The sequence below is a fragment of the Dromiciops gliroides genome, chromosome 5, assembly GCF_019393635.1.
Source record: "Dromiciops gliroides isolate mDroGli1 chromosome 5, mDroGli1.pri, whole genome shotgun sequence".
Lineage (NCBI taxonomy): Eukaryota > Metazoa > Chordata > Mammalia > Microbiotheria > Microbiotheriidae > Dromiciops > Dromiciops gliroides.
Genome location: NC_057865.1, coordinates 32,431,316 through 32,456,069, shown reverse-complemented (window position 1 = coordinate 32,456,069; position 24,754 = coordinate 32,431,316). Strand labels below are relative to the sequence as shown.

General features: G+C 36.8%; 1 protein-coding gene across 5 annotated transcripts in view; it reads right to left on the bottom strand.

Annotated features, from left to right (window-relative positions):
- Positions 1-154: 154 nt before the first annotated feature.
- Positions 155-24,754, bottom strand: part of ZNF385D (zinc finger protein 385D) — a 1,003,837-nt gene continuing 979,237 nt past the window's right edge. For all 5 annotated transcript variants that reach the window (XM_043968167.1, XM_043968168.1, XM_043968169.1 and 2 more), the window contains 4 exons: positions 22,490-22,729; positions 8,891-9,069; positions 6,791-6,892; positions 155-3,247 (listed from right to left, as the gene is read on the bottom strand). In XM_043968167.1, the coding sequence (XP_043824102.1) occupies positions 3,014-3,247; positions 6,791-6,892; positions 8,891-9,069; positions 22,490-22,729 (755 nt within the window). In that variant the 3' untranslated portion in view covers positions 155-3,013. The remainder of the gene's footprint in view (positions 3,248-6,790; positions 6,893-8,890; positions 9,070-22,489; positions 22,730-24,754) is intronic.

Genomic DNA, 24,754 nt, shown 5'->3' with positions numbered 1-24,754 from the left:
TATCTATTTTCACTCCTGAAATAATATTCCATAAGGGGAAATATAAACCATTCCAGTAGTCTGGATGTTAATGATTACTGATCACTCTGAAATATTGATGTGCTGGGTAAAGAGAAAAAAAAAATCATAGAAAATCCACTGTAAGACCTAATGATTAGGCTTCATCCTTTATTAGGTAGTAAGAGACAATCGATGTTTACAGGTCAAATTTAAGAGCGGCCATTTGAACCAAAACTGTTCCACAGAGCATGGAGGCAAAAGAGATTCAGATACTACCCAGGTTTTGCATGGGTTTGCATGTGATACTGTTTGTTCTCAGCAGTCCTTTAAATTAAACCTCCTTCATATCCATAGAATAACCCAAATAACCCAGGCCTTGCTTCCTAAAGAGATAGTGTCAACTTCTGTGAAATTGGAGACTTATGGGGAAAAAATACTTGGCATGTTGTTATATATGATTGTCTCCATCTTGAATTCAGAGGAGATATTTAGCTTTTCTTTATTTCCTCTTTATAGGGTTGTCTATCTGTTTGTTTTCAAATGGTGATGTAGGTCGACTGTTGCGAAAACCAAAATATTTTGCCTAATGGAAAGATCAAGCCAAAGTCAGGACTCCAAAGAACATGTTTAGCCAAATCTGACCATTCTACGGGCAGACAATGGGTCATCTTCCTCTGTGAGGTCAAACAGTAACACCCATTCAGAGGGCTCCCAAACCACTCTGAGTTACCCCTGAACCAGCTAAACAGATGGACGACAAATTTGATCGTAGGTGAAAATGGGACCTACCATTGAGACCAAAGGATACAGATAGTGGGAAGTGAAAAATAAACAACAATCCAGATAACAATTTGAGGAGATAATTTAAATAAATACCCATGTGAATCTTTAGAGTTCCTCGCCTCACAAAATACACAAAACACAATTTTCTTCTTTTGCTTAAATATAAATATATGTATATGTACATACATACATATATACACACACACATATGTATATATTTAAGCACACAATTTTTAAAGAGATGAGCACCACGGACTATGGCTAGATTGCGGATAAGAAAGCTCAAGACCATGCTCAACTCTGAGCATTGAACTTGTAGTGGGTGTTTTTTAAATATGGTGATAATCAAACATGAAACATTTGAATTTCAAAAGTATTAGTATCTCACGAATTCTTAACATCTCTTAAACTGTTACTAATTTCCTTTATTTTATTTTTATTTGTTACTAAAAGCAATTTCAGGAAGGTCATATGTGTGCCTTCCTGCCCCTTCCTCATTTAAATAGTCTTTACAAAACTTTTCAAAAATATTTTTTCCCCTAAACCGGAGTTGTGGTTTTTATTGTTGTTCTAAGTGTAAGAGGAGCATGTCTCTCAGCTATGGAGCAATGTGGCTACATCCTCCTCCATTAGGTGGATGAGATACCTTTTAGCTTTCTGAGGGCAAAAGCCAATCATGTTGATCACAAATCAAAGGCATGGTAATTGTTGATGCCATTTACTATTTACCACTTCGATGATAAAGTGTGAAGTTGAATGGTTATATATTTATTTCATATAGTAGATTTTCTGTTTATAAGTTATTTTCTTAATCTTTCTAACATATATACAATATATATAATATATATACTTATATATACCCCTGATAAATCTTATTTTAAAGGGACACTGTCAACCCTTCAAAGCCTTATATGGATCAAATAAGGCTTCCAATATGCAAAAGTCCATGATAGAACTGAAGGTACAGTAAGACCTTCCAGATATATTTTGTTCCTACTCCAAATCCATGGTGTGCAGTAAACTCATCTGCTTTTTTTCCTTGCTGCTACTAACCTTTCCATAGACAGTAAACATTTATATCATGTCAGTAGGAGATCTAAAAAATAAAACAATTAAGTTTATATCTATGATTGTACTCCAAACAAAAGCATTCTACCTACAGACACAGTGCCACTGGCATGATATAAAGGGGGTGTGTTGCAGAGGTATAATATGCTCCCTTTTTTATGAGGTAGGGATGACCATGGATTTCCTACTCAGCACTTATCTTGGCACTATAGCTCAAGGTGATGGCCATCCCCAGCTCACAGAAACTGAGCAGGTCGGCTGCCTGCCATCATTTATTTTTTCTATATCCATGGCACATGTTTTCCCCCAGTGCTTACCCATCCATATTTTCAAACATGGATATTTGTCATTTCTGGGTACTCAGAACATTGCAACAAATCCCTTTTCTTTTGTTTTCTGATTCTGGGGGGAAGGGTTACCCCAAAGCATGACTCCACTGTACAACATCTCTGAACACTGCATTTATGTCAGAGTTGAGTAGGAGAGAAAGATTATTGATTCTGATTCAGAAGACCTCCCCGACAGTACCACTGGTGTCCACTGTTTTGGCTCCTTACAGGATCTGGCTGGTCATTCTACCTTTTTTGTGATTCATTGATAACCCTAAAGGCATTAAATTGAGACATGGCTACTGTTTTACAAGACAACTACTGCATCTAATTTTGTTCTGATAAATACCCAGTAACTGCTGACATGGCAGAAGGATCAGTAAGGGGTCTACTATTCACAGTGTTGCTGCTTCTTCCCATTCTTCTTCTTGTTAATCTACAGAATAGAGTACTGAATATACATTGGAACCAGTTAATGCCCTTAGACAAATGTAGAGTTGTTTCATAAAGCAGGAAAGACAATGCAGGGGAAATAGGTGCCCAAAAGCACGGTCACAAAGGTTTCATAAGTTCTAGATATCACTACAAGTCAATGCTGGAGATCACTTCTAAAACAGTCAATATTCAAGAGGAATGCTCTTATGTGGAGAAAATGCTGCCCCCTTCCCCTCCCTCCCATCCCCTTTTAGAATCTTTTCAATTCACTATCAAAAGTCCTGGCTCTTCAGATAGACTTTAAACTATAAATAAACACTGCATAGTTCATTTTTTTTTGTTTTCTTTGTTTTTTGAAAAAAAAAAATTATTGCAGTACAATGACTCCCAGTTGGAGTTCAATAAGGAGCAAACAGCACAGGAGTATGGGTGGTCCGTATGGGCCCCGGAGCAGGCCGGAGGAGTGCTGGAGGAAGTGCAGATGGCTGGAAGAGGGTGGCTGCTGGAGCTGTTCGGAGACTGAAGGGTGAATTCACTGCCACAGCAGCAGCCGCCGCTGCTGCAGCCAATGGGTTTGGGAGGATCCGTGGAGCCAATGGCTTGGAAGGTTCCTTAGAAAATACTAATTTTACCTGCAAAGGAGAGGGAGAAGAATGAGACAGAGAGAAACAAAACATAACTGGGGGACATGTTAGCTCCCCATTGGCTCCAAATTAGCTTTAGAATTCCAAAGGACAATTCCTAAGAAGGCAAGACTTCTGCTTCAAATATACACATTTAAAGAACTATAGAGTTTCAAATGTTTTTTCAAAGGAAAACCTGGCTGACAATCTGACGTATCTGTTAAGAGACACTCTGTGTGTTTGTGTATATGTGTTTGTATGCTGTCATCTCCTATGAGAATGTAATCCCCCTGAGGCCAGGGACAGTCTTACTTTCTGTATCTGCACTCAGCTTAGTGTCTGGCACAATATAGACACTTAATAAATGCCTCACCTCCTTCCTCCATTCATGCTAGCGTACTCTCACTAGTAACTGCTTAATAAAAGCACAGTAGAAAAAAAGTGCACCAAACTTGGGAGTGTTGACCTTGGTGTGAGTGACATCACTGTGGAGACACAGGATCTTGGCTCTGCCACTGACTGTCTGATCTTGAACAAGTTATTCAGCCTCTCTGGGTCTCATTTCCTTTAACAGCTGAAATTGCTATTGAGGGCCCAAATGGGCCAGCTATCGATGGCTTTGACTCCCAATGTATGAACTCTAACAATGTCTCTGAATCTCATTTTTATAAAATGAGGGGTTTGGAGAAGATAACCTCTGAGGTTCCTTCCAATTCTAGAGCTTTGATCCCGTGATCTACAGTCAATTCATCTCCCGGGGCCTCAGTTTCTTCATCTGTAACAAGTTGCATTTAGATTAGATGGTTTCTAAGGTCCCTTTGAATTCCAAAGTTATGATCCTAATAGAAATTCAAGAGATAAGAAATGTAAATGAGACAGTGATGGGCACATCAAATCTCTTTGAGGAGTACATTTTAAGTAAATTACCCAGAGAGATTCGGAACAAACAAAATAAAAAGAGAGACAGGGAGAGAGATTCATTATCCCTCAGACAGACAGCTGTCATCTGACAATCCAGACCTGTCAACTGGGCCACAGAGAATGTCACTCCCATGGAAAAAAAAAAAAACTGGAGAAAAACAAAAGCTATTCTTAAAGGGAAAGATCTTACCTGTAACAAGTTAAACACTTTTTTGTTTCCTCATCATTTCAAAAAAAGAGCTTTGTTCTCCCAGCTTCAATCTAAATTGCTAGCCTGGACCTCCTGCCAGAAGCATCAGTAAAATGGCAGCTCTGAGGATGATTTCCAGTAATCGAAATAGTAACAAAATGGTAAGATTTTAAGTGTTTGAGATTAATATGAACTTTAAAAAAAAAAACAAAAAAACCTTTTTCTTCATCTTTAGGAAATATTTACTTTGGCTAAGTACAAAGGTATGATAAAGCCAGGGTTACTAATAGGATGATGAAATCAACATCAATCCAGGTGAGTGTTTCTCATCTTATTCTGTAGTTATCATTTTTTCTAAGGGGAAAAAAACACATTTCATTTGTATAATGAGAGAATTATGCTATGAAAGGACTTACTTTGACCTACCCTGAGGACTCATCATGGAAGACTACAGTTCAATTCAAGGATACTCTACCTTTCTTAAGTACCAGCTAGGGACAAGGCATCATGCTAAGCATCTATAGGGCAAAGATGAAAGATAGAGTACTGGTCACACATCACTTATGATCTAATTTGAGAACAACTTATAAGCTTATATACATACAACATAAGTGAGAATTTGATTAAGGAAAAGAGAGATCCTAGATATGATGACCGAAGACAGTTTCAGGATAGTGGCAAGGATTGCAGTACATTGATGAATTAGTTGATGGTGAGGGCATGGATGTATAAATTACTTTTACTAGAGGATTAGCAGTGAAGGTGAGAAGAAATATAGGGTGAGGACACAAGGAGGTAGCAAGATTGGGAAAAAAAGTTCTCTCTTTGTAGATGATAGATAGATGATAGATAGATCAATAGATTGATCTGAAATATTTGGATAGAAGCATCAAGAATATTTGTAGGCAATGGGAAAGAAGCCATTAAAGAGGAAAAAAGTAAAGATAGAGATAGAATGATTGATACAGCAAGGTCCCAGAGAAGAAGGAAAGGGGAATGATCAAGGACACAAATGAAAAAATAAATTCATATCAAAGAAAAAAGCCCCTCATCCTCTGGGACGTTAAAAAAAATGTGCTTTTAAGATGAATAATTATCATGATAATTTATAAATATAATCTAAAACTTTTAAAAATATAAATTTATATATACCTATATTGTCTGAATACTACAACTAGCTGCTTATCTACATAATATGTGTATGAAGTTATAATCATATTTAATCAAATTATATAAAGTATAATAGAAATGTGTATACAGGGTGGGCCAAAAGTAACGAATGGTTTTCAATACTTAATAACTCCTTTTTTTTGTTTTTGCTTTATAATACCATAGCACCATATACACAAAATATAGCAAATGAATTTACATTATGTCTGAAAAATCAGTTGGCAAAAAAGGGAAGAAAAATAATTTTCAAAAAGCTATTAAAAGCATGAATTTATGGACAACCTTGTACATACACATACGTCCACATATGTATGTGTGTATATGTGTATATATACATATACATACATCCTAAATAGGTAACCAATTTCTCTTTTTCACCTTGGAAATTTTTACAATACTGTCATCTATTTTTGTTGCATTTGCATTTGGGGTCCCAAACCAATCAATCAGCATCTATCTATGATGTTGGGGGGAGAGGGAGGGAGAGAAAGAAGGAGAGGGGGGAAAGGAGAGAGAGAGAGAGAGAGAGAGAGAGAGAGAGAGGGAAGGAGGGAGAGAGAGAGAGAGAGAGAGAGAGAGAGAGAGAGAGAGAGAGAGAGAGAGGGAGGGAGGGAGGGAGGGAGAGGGAGAGGGAGAGGGAGAGAGAGAGAGAGAGAGAGAGAGAGAGAGAGAGAGAGAGAGCATTTTGCAAAGGTGGAATTCACAAAATGAAAAGGTAGAATTCTATAAGATCACCAAAATGCAAAGGGAAAAAAGAAATATTCTCAAATCAAAACATTGATTGGATTGAGACTCCCAAATCACTCAGGCTTAAAACATCCTAGTTTACTTTGACTTGTCTGTATTCCTCATTAGTCCCTCAAAAGGAATAGCTGAAGTGTTTTGCTTTTCCTACCCTTTGTTTCTAAGAGGGTTCTGCCTTTGAAATCAATACCAGAAATATACAGTAAGTGAACCATACTGCCCTCTCCTTATTGCTTTCTCTTTTCTTCCTAGGCTCACTGACAGATAGGGAGTTCAACGAAAAGATGCTTGAACAGTGTTAGGGATAACAGCTGCATCTATTCAATAGCAAAATATTAGTTTAGATGCTGGTAATTTCCCCAGACTGAGTTGACTCAATGGTTTATTGAATAGATCAAATACTTCCATGCTTTGTAGATAAAGCCATTATCTCAAATACTATCACTCAGGGATTCATCAGTTCATTTTTAAGTGAAAAACCATTTCCAAATTCTACATACTTAGAGGCAAGTGAAGATTGTACTCACCCCAAGTGGATGTGCTCCCTTTTGAAGTTTGTTGTAAGGACTGTATTTAGGTTTGGGGGGTTTCCCAGCAGCTCTATCTTTGTGCCTTCTACTGCTGATGTGCTAGCAAATATAAAGAAAGAAAACATTTTTCTTGTACAAAATGACTGCTAGGGTAACGTTTTACATAACTGCAAATGTATAACCCATATCTGATTGCTTTTTGTCCCAGGGAGGGGGGAGGTGAGGGAAGGAGAATATAATAAAATTTAAAACTCAAAACTATAAATAAAAATGTTTATTATTAAAAAAAGAAAACAAAGAAACTTTTAAAACTTGACCATAAGAATCCTTGAAAATGTTGCCTTGCATCCTAGGAAATTTCAATATATTGTTTAAATTCTAATATTAATTAAATTCTTTTAGATTCCTATAGTACTCATGGAATCATCATTAATAGGCTTTAGAGTTATAGGGGAACTCAGACATTTTCTATTTAGGTCTCCTAATTATGTGGAAACAGTTCTGTGCAGATGCAGTGATGTGCCTAACTTTTGTCAGTTGTCAAACCCAGGCTTTTCCACCTCAAAAATTTATGTTCTCTCCTTTCTTCCATATTGTCTGGCTACAACTACTACAGGTCCTTCTCTAACCCAAATGAATTTGATCTTCAAAATCTTGAAGTCAGAAAAATTTTCTTTCTAATTGTAATGTCCTGAGCTTTTTCTCTCACTTCATCAATCTTTTCAAATCAGTTTGTACTTTGTAACATTCTTTTTTCTTGAATTCTATAATTCCACTCCATTTATCTTATTCTGACTTTGCTTCTTTCTCTCCACAATCTTGACCCCAGGTCAGTCATTGTACAATATATTCTCCCCAACCCTTGAATTTTCTGTCCTCCTAATTTCCTACCAATCCCACACTAATCTCCTAAGCAATTCCAACCAATGTCTTTTTGACTCTTTACCATTCTAGAAAGAATAGGCAATCCTTGATGACTTTATTTCCCCACCACCTTTCACGATATTCTGCAAATTGTCTCACCTATGTATCATTAATATTACAGGTTCTTTGTATGTCACTTAAATTCATTATTTGAATATAGGAACCTTGGGTAAGGGACTTTTTAATTCCTTTTGCTGTGCTCAATAGTCTAAATATTCCCTTTCATACAGTATATGTTTAAAACAATTGGCATTTGGAATTAGTTATTTTATTAGAGTAGCAAATTATCAAGAGGCATAAACTTTGGTCCCTACCTGCTCCCTCCCCCATTAAAATTATGATCTAGGTAAAAGAACCAAAATACAAGTATTTTGTAAGAGTTATACCTATTTAGGTATTAGTTATAAAAATAAGAGATGCACTGTTATTTTTCTATGGTACAAATCTCTTTTTAGTTAAGGTGGCTTATAAGAAAAAGAAAAGTCTTGGGGAGATTTTATAGGTAAATAAAACCATATGCCAGAGAAATAGAAATTTATTTCCATATTAATGTTTATCCCTGGCTGTACTACTTAGTATCAACCTAATAAATCCAAAGGTAAATAAGGTTTAAGTGAATAAGAGCTCTGAGAAAAATTGATTATAATCGGAGGGTTGTGTTCTCAGGTTATACTAGTGGTCTACAAAATAAATTATAATCTGAAGGTTGTGTTCTTAGGTTATATCCCTGGTATATCTTGAAAGACATTTCTTTATTTCTATTTGGTGGTTAAATGCCACAACAACAGTTACCACAAATATAAACTCCATAAAGCAAAGCATTTTCACTAACTGTGTATAGTGCTTGATGCAGAATTGATGGATTTATTAATAGATATCCCTGCTTTATAGCGGGAAATTTAACAATTACTTGGGAAAAATACCCTTTAAATAAAATCTTATTTAATTTCCTGGTAATCTGACCTCAAACATTTACTTGGCAATAAAATGACTTTTCAATATCAGATTAGACATCTGTGTGCCCCAGAATAGCATTGCATTTCTTTCTCAATGAATTGCAATGTTACACACGTGCAAATGCTAAATAAATACTTAGAGTGCAAAAGAATAATCTGCTTTTATGTTTCATGTGAGGGGAGCAAAGGTTCTTGTTCTCAGATTGGTGCTACCCACCTGTTTAAGTTGTGTCTCTGAATTTACATGCACATCACAGATTTCACAGTGAAATGTCTTGTTTTGCAGGCCCGTGTTTCCCTTGTTGATTGGCCCTTTGCCTTTTACTCCTGCTCGAGGAAATGCCTTAATAGTCCCACTCCCATTCCGTGCTTCCAGCATGGTTTTGTGCTTAGTCCCTGAAATATATTTATAAAGGAAAAGAAAGACAGAAAATGGGATCAGAAATGAGAAAAAATATTACAGCTAGTCAGGTCCTCTAACACACACACACACACACACACACACACACACACACACACACACACACACACACACTCGTGTATTAAAAAACTGATTAAATCAAAGTGTTCTGAGGTAAAATAAAATGGTTATGATTTTATATCCTTATGTTTTATTTCTTTATGTCTTCTGCTGGTTGGTTGGTATTTGAAAAGGAAGAAGAACTCTGTCCTTAAGGTGGTCCTAGAGAAGTGATTTCTACATTCTTGGACTAGGTCTAAATGAACTACATAACAAAAAGGTTATCCTCTAAGATATATAGTTCCCCAAACTCAGTCAGAGTATATATTCATGACCTTATATAGAAGAATCGCAAAGAGGAAAGAAATAAGCTTAAGGTTCTCAAAAGTTCTTTGTGGATAGCCTAAACAGGATAATAATATCAATCCTAATGAGATGCTCTATTTTAGAATCAAGTCATTGGAACCAGATGGTGAGGGAAGGGTATGCACACTGTAATTGCCTCCAAAATAGATTACAGATCCAGAAAACTGTTTTCTCTGAAGAAAGCAATAGTATTTTTTGATGTTATATAGTCACTGTAAATCCACAGATTAAAATAAGATTTGTTTTACCATTGCAATTTCACATGATTTTATGATAGATATATTCTAATAATTCTTTAACAAAATTTCTTATTTTTCATGTTATTAAACATTTTTCTTTCCATTGATGATGGGAAATGTTAGCTATTCCTTCCAGGAAAAATTTTCTGTGGAGGGCTTTTGGGAGGGAATGGACAAAATTCGCAGAGGAATTCCCAGGAGTTATGAAGATGAATTCCAGTTTTGTAAGAACTACAGGGTCACAGCCATAAGAAAAAAAATAATGGAACTAAGCTGACTTTTTTTTAAATTTTTTTATTTTTGTGAGGCAATTGGGGTTAAGTGACTTGCCCAGAGTCACACAGCTAGTAAGTGTTAAGTGTCTGAGGCCGGACTTGAACCCAGGTACTCCTGACTCCAGGGCCGGTACTCCATTCACTGCGCCATCTAGCTGCCCCCTAAGCTGACTTTTAACATTGGCTCAATATGCATATTTACCTTATCACATTTTGATAACTTCAGTGGATCATTTAGTTTCTTTCAACTAGTGGTAGCTTCCTAAAGTTGAATTTCCAATTGTGGTAGAAAGAGCCTTTTCTTTGGTTTGACTTTATTTTGACCTAATTTCAAATTTACCTTTCTACTAGTGCCTTTATCTGCACAGTAAATTACTATTGCTTTTGATGGGTTAGTCAACAGCTTATAGCTACACGAAAGCTTTAACTAGATCCTTTGGCTTATGACAACATGCAAATCAGCACACAATATGTACAAAAGACAAAAGATTCTCCGACTGAATTTTTCCCTGATTAAATAAAAGCAGATGTGCATTTCACAGTCTGCCATGATAATAGGCCATATAATTTTGTCATTACTTTAACTCTAAGGAGGTACTGTAATGATTGGAATGACACCACCTGCTGGAGAGTTACTGTAGGAAAGCTCTGCCATGAGGAGAAGGAGTCTGAGGGCAAGCCAAGGCATAAAGAACTGATGTTTGCTAGTGGGTGCTGTCTATCAAAGCTGCCAGCCAATTAGCTTAGAGCTGTGTGTGCAAGTGGAGGGAATGTTCCCAGTTTCACAAGAGGCTTGTGGGATGAAGAAGGGGTGGTTCTCGCTCTTTTGTCTGGACTCTTGTGGAGAGAGGAGCTAAAACGTACTCTCCCTTTGGTAGATAGATGAATCTAGGCCTCTTTCTCTCTCTCTTCACCAAATTCTTATTCTCCTTAATAAATGCTTAAAAGTCTAAACTCTTGCTAAAGCTTCTAATTTATTGGCAACCACTCATTAGATAGTTTAGACAGACTAGCTAGAATTTTAGGCCCTTACAGTACCAGGGCCTAATGGATACAGAGCTGGCCTCAGAGTCAGGGAAGACCCTAGGTTCAAGTCTTGCCACTAACACATACTGGCTATGTGACCCTGAACAAGTCACTTGATATGTCAATGTTTCAGGCCACTCTTTAAGGCTACCCACAATACAGAAGACATTCCAATTTGCACTGGTCAAGATGGTTTTCTGCCTGGAAACTTGCCATACCAATTAAATCAGAGATCTTTCCCCTTTAAAAAAATAGATAGGTAGATAGGTAAATACATAGATAGATGCAGATGGATGGATAAATAGATAAATGGATAGATAGGTAGAGATATATCTCTCTACCTATCTCTATCTCCATATAGGTATATCTCTATAGAGAGATACATCTCTACCTATCTATCCATCTATACCTGTATATATCTATATCTTTCTATATATGTATTCATATAGCTATTTATCTATAGATATTTATAGATATATAGATATATAACAACTATGCCCTGTTGAAATCTTATCTATCCATCAATCTGACACTCAGAGTTGAAAGGAACCTGGATGACCATCTAACCCAAACCACAAATAAAAATAGATACCCATAAAACATGAGTGGTTGTCCAGATTATCCCAACAGATTTTAGCACAGAATTTTGAACAGTACAGAAATTCACTTAATGATCATTGAATTGAATTTGACTGGGCAACTCACTAATTCCTCCATATATTCATTCCATTAGGATATATTTTAATTATTAGGAAACTATTGCTTTTTCCTTATATCAAATCTAGTCTCCCTCTTTGCAATTCCTGTCCTTTACTCTTAGTTCTGGCCTCTGGTGCCAAGTAGAATAATTAAATTCTTTTTCCGCATAATTCCTGAAAAACTTGAAGACAGTTACCATGTTTGCCACCATCTTCTCTTCACCAGGCTAAGGAAGCTAAGATTCTTCCACATGATCTGGAGGACTTTTCAGATCCTATTCATTTCCCTATGTATATCTATTATCTCTTGTAAAATGGGATGCCTAGGACCAAACATAATGTGCTAGATGTAGTCATACTAGGTCAAAGTACAGTGGAGGCAACTACTTGCTTTGTTCTTGACATTAACTGTCTTAATGCAACCTGTCTATTGTTTCCTGTCTGTAGCATCACTGTTGATCTACTGACCCTTCTCCCCTTCTAAGGATTTATTTTCAGGCAAATGACTATTTCCTTCTCCATCTTGTACTCATAAAAGTGATTTTTGACATCCAAATATATAATTTGACATTAAGCTCAATGAACTTCATTTTCTTCAATTAAGACCAATATTCCAGCCTAATGTGATTTCTAAAAATTCTAACTCCCATGCCATGTTTTTTATCTAGCCTTCCTGGCTGTGTCTTTTGTAAATTTGATACTCTTATTTTATAAGATGTGGCAAAGAGGAGAAGTGGATGAATCAAGAAGACCTAAGGTCAAGTCTTATGTCAGAAACCTACTGTATAAACCTGGGCATGTTAGCTTTTACTTCTGTTTTCTCGTCTATAAAATGGGCATAACACATGTACTATCCCCAAGGGATCGTGGGAAGATAAAATGAATAATTTTTGTACAGAACTTCACAAACTTTAAAATACTATATAAATGTGATTGATGATTACAATTTTCAAATGAACAACTATTCCATAGAGTCGAAATGAAGCAAGATGTAGTAAAATCTTATGTTTTTAAGTGAATGTACAAAATGAGTAAAATGGGGGGCTGTATCAGTAGGAAATTGCCATGTTTTGCATTTATGCTAATTTTCTATGAACCAATTCTAACAGAGGAACCCTCAGTTAACCTGTGCTTTGGATCAATCATATTAAATAGAGAATAATTCTAATGCCTTCAATCCTTGGCTCACAGTATTAAGTAACTCAATTATCAACTTTTTTTGTTTTCTCCAGGGTATAAATCATAGGCAGGGACAACCAATTCATTTTTCCTTCTATGAATGATAAAAATATTTGATACATGACCTAGGACTATTTTTTTAAATTGCCATTTTTATAAGGCAAACTTACATTCAATATTCATACATTCAAGATTTATTAATTATCAATGATTTTGAAATACACTTGTGCTAGACTACCTTAATAGTAACTACACAGCAAAATCTGTCATGTTTGAAAAGTATGATTTTCTGAGCAAGTAAAAATCATTGCCTTTATGCTGAGTTGCACAAACACAAGACAAAAATTTCATTTTCTCTCGAATCAATGATAGTAAGATGAGCAAGTCATCTAGATCTATGTTGCCTCATTGAGTACCCCCTCACCACAAAACAAAAACAAAAACAAAAACAAAAAAACAACACCCTAGCAAGCCTGTATTTTTGGCAACCCTAGGGAGATGGGGGTTATTGCCCTTGATCATGTGCTTCATGTTGAACTGACTTGGATGGTGTTTTTTTCTGAATTCCCTTGAGATCATGTTACGACGCAGGCTTGAGTCAATTTGATTTATTACTTTTCCATTTGCATAGGAGTGGGATTCAAACCTGTGTTCCTATAATCTCTCAAAAAAGGTGTGAAATACCCAGTTTTAGGTCTCATACTAGATGGGTTTGACACATAGAAACTTTTAGAGGTGCCCTTGAAAGCTTTTGTCTTTTGTCTTCCATTAGGCAATTTTTGAAGATGGAACCTCAGATATTTTGGGTGGCCTTGACTCTCCTTGATTTTTTATTTCTATTTCTGACTTTTTAAAGAGGAAGAAAAAGCCAATTTTCCAATGGTTCCAGGTACTTGAATACTGGCTAACTGATGTGTTAATATATTCAAATAAGCCCTTTGAAAACCCCTGCTGTTCACTAAAAGTCTATTCCAATTGCTTATTTAGCACAAGTTTGGCCGATTTAACTTTAAATAAACAGTCAGGAAAAGAACTTTTCTATAAATAGCATATTTGAAAGGTCTTGTTCAATATATGTTGTTGGATTCATACCATATGCCCAGAGTGACAAAATTCTCAGCTTGTATACTCAAAGGGTATTAAGCATTAATCAAGTCTTAACTGAACTGTTATCTCACCCATGAAGATTCACTGACCCTTGACCTCTTCTTGCTCTAAAATCTTAAAACACTTTGTGTCCATGTCACTTATTAGAGCTCCTTTTTTTCTATATACAATCTAATTTTGGTGATCCAGAGAATACCCTGATGCCATTCTTCAGCATCCAGAACATTGCTGTCCCAGAAATAAGGGAATAAAAGATAAAGGAAGTAACTCAAGTAGTAAATGGCAAAGCAGTTAGTATCAGGCAATGGATGTCAGGAGCTGAGATGAGCTGAGAATGCAAAGATTCTATCTATTCTGATTGGCCAGTTCATCAGAAGAGAGTTGAAGACATACAGACATTATAACTGATGTGCTGGCATTGGCTGGTTCTTCAGTGATGAGAGGATGAATGGCAGACACTTGAAAAAGAAAGGTCTAAGAAAGGGAAATGAATAGAGTCAAGTAGGGTACATAGACTATTGGCATAATAGATGACAGAGAATTCTGAGTTCATTTCACCCATTTTACAGATAAGAAAAGTAGTACTACCAGTAAGTTGTGTTTTAAGTTAAATGGCCTTGGTGGTTTGATCAGAGAAACTTATCACCTTTTTTAAAAGAGTATTTTTAAGGAAATATATTTTTCAACTTTCAGATATCTTAACAACAATTTTTGTCATGAAGATTAGATGTTTCCACTGATATTGTAACTAAAAGGAGAAAAGAAATTCAAGAATTGATTCAAACTTTTAGATTATTTGGCCCTGAACTGTGTAAAACTGAATCAGCTTACTTTGAGTCCAGCTACTTCTTAGCAGAGTTCTAGAGGTCTAGAGGGGCTTGGCATGGTGGATCCATCCCTGGACCTGAACTCGGGAGGACCTCAGTCCATCCAGACTCAGACAATTATAAGCATTATGATTCTAGGTACATCCCTTAATCTCTGTTTGTCTCAGTTTCCTCAAATATAAAATTTACTGCAATAATAATGCAATAATATTGTACCATAATTATAGCACCTACTTTTCAGGGTTGCTATGAGAATCAAATAAAATAATAATTGGAAAGTGTTTAGCATACTTCCTGGCATACAGTAGGTGCTATATGAATGACAGTGATAATGACGCTGCTGATCAGCCCTAAGCCTTTAATGTTTCATTATTTTCTCAATCTTCCTTGATCATCAAAGTTTGATCACTTTACCCTTGCTGGCAAGTGAATTTACTTGTTTCTCTGGGTATAGAGCACCTGCAACAGATCCCTGACTCCCAACTTTATTGGAATGGGATGCCTGAGTCTAGCATCTCTTCTCACTTTCCCATGTAAGGACATCTAGGTGACATAATGTATATACTACTGGCCTTGGAGTCAGGCAGACCTTCCTATGCCTGATCAGTATCTAGGTTTTCTGTCAACATTCCTGTCTAAATACTAATTTCCTCTCTCACCGGCCAAAGGAAAGAGGAGGAGGCACAAAGCAGTCACTATGACCTCAAGAAGAAAACATTCTGTCTCTGAAAGTACACAAAGATGACCCCATCTATCACAACAGGACAGAAATACAAACACCAAGTAAAAGAAATAATGTGCCATAACTCATCCCTGTTCAGAGTATGAGTGCAGTGACACACAATGAAGTTAATGGACTCCAAATTACTCATATCTAATCCCCCAAACTGATTATCTCTAAAAAGGAACACATAGGCAAATTCCAAGGACACACTAAGGCATTATAGGAGTATTTATCAAAAGACTAGAGAAGACAAAGGGAGGCCACTGAAGTAACTGATATCCACTGCCTTCCCATCCATCCCTTTCATTGTAAGAAAGTTGAAAACCCATACTTCAGAAGAAAGGTTACATATAGATGTTTTCTACCGAAACACTGGGCAAAAGTGATGAGCTACCAGCTCTCCAGAAGGTAATCAATCAGAGTGACAGCTGTGACTGAATCTCAGCCAATGACACAGGCAGACAGACAGACCATGGCTGGTCCATGTCACTGTGCTAGTGAGGAGAGGGCTGTATACCTTTCCTACATTCTAGTGTATAGACCAACTGATGAACTTCCATTTTTCTCTGCTTTATCCTCTAGAAAAATGTCTCTATTCCTTATTTGTGTACATGACAGAGGGACAGAAGCTATTTTATCTCAGTGAAAAAAAAATGGAGAAACCACAAGCAAAGAATAGCAAAGGATATCAGCAACATGGGGGAAATCCAAGCATGGAAAATCTTTTTGCTGCTGCTGATCACAACCTGTCTCTGATTTTAGTAAACATGCTTAAATATTGAAAAGGCAAATTTGTAAGGTTCTTTATGGATATTGTTTCAATTTTATTTTTGTAGCCTCAAGACCTATATGATAGGCACTTAATAAATGCTTGTCAGATTGAATCTTTTAAGTCCTAAGAATTTACTTGAGCTATTCACAGGCTTGGTATGGACCATGGGATCTGAATCCAGATCTATATGACTTCTAAGCCCAGCACTCTAACAACTATACCATATTAAGAACAACAGCAACAATAACAATAAAAATGATAGCTAGTGTTTATATAGTGCTTTAAGGTTTCCAAAAGCCTTCTACAAATATTATCTCATTTTTTTGTTACAGCAAGCCTGAGTGGTAGACCAAGAAACTGAGGCAGATAGAGGTTAAAATACTTTCCCAGGACTCCAGGCCCAGCAATTCTCTATTGTCCCCAAAGAGATTGCCTTAAAGAACCTCTAGTCCAACGCTCTCATTTTCTAAATGAGGAATGTAAGGCCCAGGTAGGTTAAATAAATTACTCACAGTCACGCTGCTGGGAAATAGCAGAGTCAGAATTCAAATTCTGGGCCTAAAATTCCAAATCTAACACTTTTGGTCCCAACAGCTAGGAACTATGACCAATGACTTGGAATTAGAGTGGTTCTCATTAACACCCAGGCAGTGAAGGAAGGAGAGTCCCATGATTAATTCCAGAAGTAGCAGATCATTTCTTGGCTCACAAGTTGGAACTTGGACCATTGTGTTCCATAAGAGGCATTGAGGCTCTACTGTGACTGTGGGCAAGTTCCTTAACCAGCCAAGCCTCCATTTCCTCATCTACAAAAAAGGGATAATAACATTTCAACTGCCTGCCTTGAGGAGAAGAGATTGCTTTGCAAACCTGAAAGTGCTTTATAAATGTGAACTATGTGATTAATAAACTACTCGCTATTATAATATAATTACAATTTTAATAATGAATGCACTTAGTTTAATATTAATAATCTTTTGATTATTACAATGGGAATCATGTAATTCATGTAGAAAGGGAGATGTTAAAGTATTCATGACAAACTTTGCTATTTTAGAATGTCTCCTAAAACAAAATGATTACACAGCCAATGGGAGTGGGAGATTACATTAAATATTAGATAAAGAATTTATTAAAGACTTATAATATGTCAGGAACTGTGCTAAAGACTACAAATACAAATACAGGAAAAAGGAAAGACATTTCCTGATCTCAAGGAACTTACAGTTTAATCGAGGAAGAAAGCATAGAAAAGAAATATGGTGGTAATGGGTTACACAAAGTCAGTGGAAAAATAATCTGGGGAGTCAGGAGCTGACTCTGTTTGAAGTAGGAAGAAGAAATTCTTTTTTCCCTCCCAATAAACATGGGAAGCAGAAATCAGGCCAACTCTCTCACTATTATAGTATTGTAGCATGATTCCATTCAACACATTCCAGTCATACTAGCTTTTTCCCCCACATGATACTACATCTCCCCACTTGGTGCCCCATGGTGCTGGTCTCCTATGCCTAGAATATTTTCTCTTCTTCATGCTACTCCTTAGAAAGCCTGGCTCCTTTCAAGACTCAGTTCACGTCCTAAACTTTGAAAGCACCCTTTCGCAGTCTCCTCAGCTTCTAATTCCTTTCCAACAAAGGTTAAATGTTTTGGCATTATATGTGTGTGCATATGTATGTGTGTGTGTTTATAGATGCATATATTATTTTTTTCTCTCACAGAATGTAAAGTTCCTTGAGGGCAGGAAATAGTCTCTTTTGTCTTTGTACTCTCAGTATCCTAGAATAGTACCAGACGCAGAGTAGGTATGTAATGAATGTTTACTAATTGGTTAAATATACTTCTAGGAATCTGCTACATGCAAAATAACATGATTTTTAAAAATTTAATAGACACTGATTAAGCAACAGTCAATTAGTATTTATTGAGTACCTACTATGCGCCTGGAACTGGACTAAGTGCCCTGTACACTGATGGAAAATGATAGACACTGCTCTCAAGACATTTATAATCCACTATTAGGATAGATAATTATAATGCAGAGTGGAATGCTATGGGCAAAGGAGAGGTCCAAAGGAAGAATTTTAGGGAAGGAAAAATCATTCTCATTTGGGAGATGTAAATATGTTTCTTTTTTTTTTTTAAGACTTAAAAGTTGAGAAGAATTTCAGCCTTTAAAGAAAAGGAGGAAATGTCTTCCAAGTGTGTGGGAAAATATTTTGTGGGGGGGAGGCAGGGAGAAAAGGGATTTCTTTAAAAAACAGACGTAAATGATTTGTAATTAACATATAATAGCTAATATTTTCTAGCACTTTAAGATTTACAAAGGATTTTTGCTACATCATCTTATTTGATCATCACTATAAACCTGGAGGTAGGTGATATTGTTTCCATTTTACTAATGGAGAAACTGAGACCAAGAGGTTGACTGACTTACCTTGAATCACTCAGTTAGTCTCTGACACATGATTTGATCTTATTGACATTATATCTATTTAAAAATAAACAGAGACACTTCCCAAACACTTGAAAACAGTTTGTTCTCTGCTTTTTCCAGTTATCCAGACTTTTTATATCATAAATTTGGTTAGCAAAGGTTTTTGTTTTGTTTTGTTTTCCCCCACAGATAAGATGCTAAAGTATTTCAGCCAAGATTCTGCCCAAGTTATGACAGGCTCCAATTTATTAGAGCCTCAATTAATGATATTTTCCTTCAGTTCAAAATGAATGAACATAAATGAAAAGTAAAAGAAATATCAATGAAATATAGAGAATCCATGAAAAGGAAGTAGCCTTGATAGATTACAATTGTTTTAGCAATAATAAAGAGCTTTCATTCACTCCTGAAAACCTTCAGAAAAAAGTTGAGGACATCTTGTCTCAGTTGCATATCAGCTATTTGAGGGCGAGAATTGTTTGTATCCTTAATTCTTGGAATAATGCATGGCTCATAATAAGTACTTCATAAATGCTTGTTCATTCATGGATGGCTCTCTCTCTCTCTCTCTCTCTCTCTCTCTCTCTCTCTCTCTCTCTTTTTATTGGTGAGGCAATTGGGGTTAAGTGACTTGCCCAGGGTCACACAGCTAGTAAGTGTTAATTGTCTGAGGCCGGATTTGAATTCAGGTCCTCCTGAATCCAGGGCCAGTGCTCTATCCACTGCGCCACCTAGCTGCCCTTGATGGCTCTCTTTTAAGGATAAGGGAGTCCTAGATAGGTCCCATGCCTTATCCCAAATCTCCAGGAAACAGTCAGTGCTGTATCTTTCTCACCCAGAGCAGCTTGGGGAATGTATGGAGTACTGTTGTTAGGACCAGGAAAATCTGAATTCATTTCTCACCTCCCAGACAAATCACTTGTCAGTTCTCTTTTCATCCCTCTAAGACTGTAAATTACTGGGGAATTGCTAGACTCCATTATCAGGAATTTCCTCATCCAGAGTCCCCTACACTAAGGTTACTTCCCATCTCGAGCTCACTCAATCATAAGAACCAGAGCTAAAGTAACTCGCTTTTCTTATTTGTTTCTGAATCACATGTTGCAAAGGGAAATTGGAGATTGATTCATGTTTCCGTTAGAAATTAACTTCAGGCCCAAAGAACACTATTTATTTATCTATTCAGAATATGGCTGGCTGAATTGATCTTCTGGCTAAAATTAATGTTATCATGTTAGGGTAGTGAATGGTTCAGTCTTCTTGAGAAATAATTGAACTTCCTATATAATCTTCCAGTCTCTTTGGTGCAACAAAAATACACACCACGCATCTGTAGGGTATAGATTTTGACTCAGGGCCAACTTTTCTCTGTGCATCTTTGCCTCTGAACCCATGAACTCTCACTGAATTCTAATAGAACGTCACATGCAGAAGGCAGATAAGGGCTAAAAGAATCGGTCTCCCTGGGCAATTACTGCATTAGATTTTCAAAGTCAATAGCTGGCATATGCTGATAGGCTTGGCACCTTTCTGTCAGCATAAAGTTGTTCTATTAAAACTTGGGTTTATACTAGTATCATTGAGTATTCCTTTCCCACTGTAATTATGGCCAAAGAACCCCATTATATAAGACAATGGAGAAAATGTGGTGCCTGGGAAGATTCCATCTTACCATCTAAGGCAGTATGCTAAATGATTATTTTGGAATGGGGCAGGAAAAACTATTGGGAAGAAATATAGAATCATAGGTTGAGAGCTAGGGGGAAACTCAGAGGTAACCTGTTCTATATTGCCTCCCCTTTTTCAAATATGGGAAAACTTTGGGGGCAGCTAGGTGGTGCAGTAGATAGAGCACTGGCCCTGGATTCAGGAGGACCTGAGTTCAAATCCGACCTCAGACACTTAACACTTAACTAGCTGTGTAACCCTGGGCAAGTCACTTAACCCCAATTGCCTCACCAAAAAACAAAAAACAAACAAACAAAATATGGGAAAACTTCAGCACAAAGAGATGGGGAACTGGCTCAAGGTCATAGTGTAAGACAGTTCTAAATGACTCTGGTGGAAGGGTATGGAAGTAACATATTTCATCAGATTACGGAATCTTCAACTAAGAGCTAGAAAACCCTTCAGAGGGCATCTTCTTTAATTCTTTTATTTTTCAGATAAAATAGGCAAGACCAGGAAATTTGAAGTGACTTGTTAGATATATGGCAGAGCAGAGTTGAAGTCCAGATGCTTTGATTCCAAATTCAGAACACTTAGCACTGTATTGACGTATTTTCCACTGTACAGGACAACTATATGACACAGTGGTAGTGCGTCAGGCCTGGAGTCAGGAAGACTTATTTTCTTGAGTGCAAATTTGGCCTCATACACTTACTAGCTGTGTGACCCTGGGTAAGTCACTTAACCCTGGTTGCCTCCATTTCCTCATCTGTAAAATGAGCTGGAGAAGAAAATGGCAAATCATTCCAATACATTGCCAAGAAAACCCCAAATGGAGTTACAAAAATTTGGACATGAATGAAACATCTGAACCACTGCAACAAGCACTGTACTCCTCTGCTTCCCCAGAAAATCATTGTCATAATAAAAAAAGCGTATCTCACCATACTGCCTATATGTGTTCATTTCCATGTGTCATAATGGCATGACTGGAGATTAATTTGGGTGAACCAAGACACAGACACACTCTCTCTCTCTCTCTCTCTCTCTCTCTCTCTCTCTCTCTCTCTGATACTTTGATACTTGCCAATAGAAAGATCACTTTCTCTAGAGATAGACAACCTTAATTAAAATCCCAATGCTAAGGCTTCCTATCTATGCAATGTTGGGCAAATCATTTAACCTTGCTGGGTCTCTGGTTTCTCATATGCTAAAAAAAAAATGATAGGGTTGAGTTGAATGGCCTCTGTGCTCTTTTCCAGCTCTCAATCTGAATTCCAGGAGATTGTGTGTGTGTGTGTGTGTGTGTGTGTGTGTGTATGGGGGGAGTTATCAGCCAACCACAGAGTAATATAAATTAATTCAATCTGATTGCTGTCTGCCTAACTGATAGAGGTACAGTGGAATTTTGCGTTGGGGAGTTGGCAAGAGAAGAGACAAATCTTAGGTATGATCTTTCTACTCTGGTTTATATATTGACAATGATTGATTTCTAGACTATTAGGATATGAGGTCAAAAACCACCTTAACATTTACAGATAACTCAGTGGGTCTCCAGGAAACTAAAATAATCAAGGTTGGCTTTGTTTATAATTATTCTAAGCTATATAGACTCAGACTAAGATAAAATAATAATTCAGAAACAAGCAGGGTTGATGATATTGGTTACATTATGGGGGAAAATCAGTAGGTTGTCAAAAGAGAAGGAAACCTTTGAGAACACCCTCAAAATCAAAGGACAGTTGGTACAGGATGTACAGGTAACTTTTTATGACACACCACCTCCATAGGTTGTATTTTATGCAAAATAACAAAGACGACAACAACAACAATACAACTTTGCAAAGCACTAGCGTCCCTCCCCTTCCCTACGTAAGCGACATCCCCTTGTCATTTTTATGCTTTAATAGTTAACTTGTCCTCTGTAATTGCCCGTTTTCTGCCACCTTTTTGTCCCCTGCCACAAAAAAGATCTAATTTATTCTGAGGCAGATAATTGCAGAGCTGTTGAGACAGAACAGAAATTGCTACATCTCACCGCTGTTGTGTGCCTCCAGCTGGGAGGCCGAGTTGACAGCAACCTTGCATAGCGAACAATACAGGAGCCTCTTGGCCTTCTCTTCCTCAGTCTCTGCAGAAGGACATGTGCTGTTGTTGCCAGGGGTGGCAGTGGTGGGGGTCTTTTCCACTTTTGAGGTGATCTCTGTTGTCATAACACTGCTCTTTCGAATTTCCACGGTTGTCGTTGTCGATATTGCTGGTGTCCCTGCGGTACAGTCTGCAGTCAAAATAACAGAGAATTAAGGGGGAGAAATGCATCCTTTTCACCTTTTTCTGGAGATCCAGTCTTAGAACTACATAATGTATTATAAGATTCAGATGATCCTTGGGGGAGGAGAGGGAATGGATGAATATATATATATATGAATATGAATATATATACATATACACATATACATATATATACACAATATATATACATATATACACATGGACAAGCAAATGCATACACATATGCATAAATATATGCACATGCATATGCATTCTTATATACACATGCCTGATTTGGAGCGGCACCCATGAGAGATTTTCCAAGTGAATCTACATGCTTGGTAAATTCTTTTTTCTCCTAATTTATATCATGGTTCAAAATAATACTCCTGACAAGTACTCCTGATGTGCTGACAGAAACACAAAAAGAAAGTAGAGAGTAACAAAATTTAAAAAAAAAAGGCTTTGTCCTTATTCTTGACTCATCTCCTTGAGTTTTTAGAGTTTTATTTTGTTCTTATTTCTCTCTACCATGACTTTATTTAACTTTTTTTTTTTAATTAAGCAACAGGTTCTAGTTCCTTTCCAAGTGTGTGTATTCAATAATGGGAGAGAGATATCATATCCTATTATGTAAATAAGCAGTTCAAAACCAATTATTTCTTTTTTTTGTAGAAGAGATGCCTATTCACCACCAATTTAAAAGACCAACTTATTGATATATAAAAGAGTCTGTATGTATCTCTATATCCACAGAAGTAATACAGTGAAAAAAGTGAAAGGCTTGGATCTGAATTCAAATCCAAATTCAGATACTTACAAGCTGTGTGAACTTGGCAGCTAACTTAATAACTGTCTGCTTCAGTTTCCTCACGTATAAAACAGAGCCAATGATAGCATCTGCTTCTCAGAGTTATTGTGGGGATGAAAAGAGACAGTAGTTGTAAAACTCTTAGTACAGTGCCTGGGACATAGTAGGTACATGTTAGCTATTATTATAAATATTAATATATTCCCATTTATTAATTTTTGTATATTTTGGACCAGATTTATGACTTTATTGATGTAGAGAACTCATGAAGAAGGGACTCACTCTGCCTAAGCAGATTGGCATTTCCTCCACAAATTAGAGTCTTAAAGCATTTCCTGGGGCACCAAGAATTTGGGTGATTTGCCCAGTCATGGAGTTCATGTACCAGAATCAGGACTTGAACTAGATATCACTATTTCCAAGGGTAGACCCCCATTTTCTATTCTAGGAAAGCTTCCTCACACACAAATGCATATATTTATCTTCATAGATTATATAATTTGATGTATACAATGCAAGTACATGTGTATATGTGTTTATGTGTATGTTGTGGAGGGAGGGAAGGAGAGGAGTGTGTGTGAGAGAGAGAAAAAGAGAGAGTGAGAGAGAGGAGTGAGAGAAAATTAAAGCGAGAACAAAAAAGAGAAGAGATAAAGAAAAAGAGAAAAGAGAAAAGGAAAGAAGATAAAAGAGAACAGAGAGAGGGGAATGGGAGAGTGAATGAGTTTGAGAGTGTAACAGTGTGTGTGTGTGTGTGTATGTGTGTGTGTATTGCAAATTTGGTTAGAAACATTTCTGCCATAAGATTTCTAGATAAAGGCCTAATTTCTCACTTATCTATAGAGACCTGAGTATAATTTATAAAAATGCAAGTCATTTCCCAATTGATAAATAGTCAATGGATATAAGCAGGCAGATTTCAGACAATGAAATCAAAGCTATCTATAATCATATGAAAAAAATGCTCTAGATAACTATTGATCAAATAAATAAAAATTAAAACAACTCTGAAGTATCACTTCACAGCCGTCAGAGCGGCAAATGTAACAAAACCAGAGTATATTGGATGTTGGGGGGAATGTGGGAAAAGAAACCTGGGACACTAATCTACTGTTGGTAGAGTTGTGAAAAGATCCAACCATTCTGGAGAGCAATTTGAAACTATGCCTAAAGGGCTATAAAACTGTGCCTACCTTTTGATCCAGAAATACTATGCTAGGT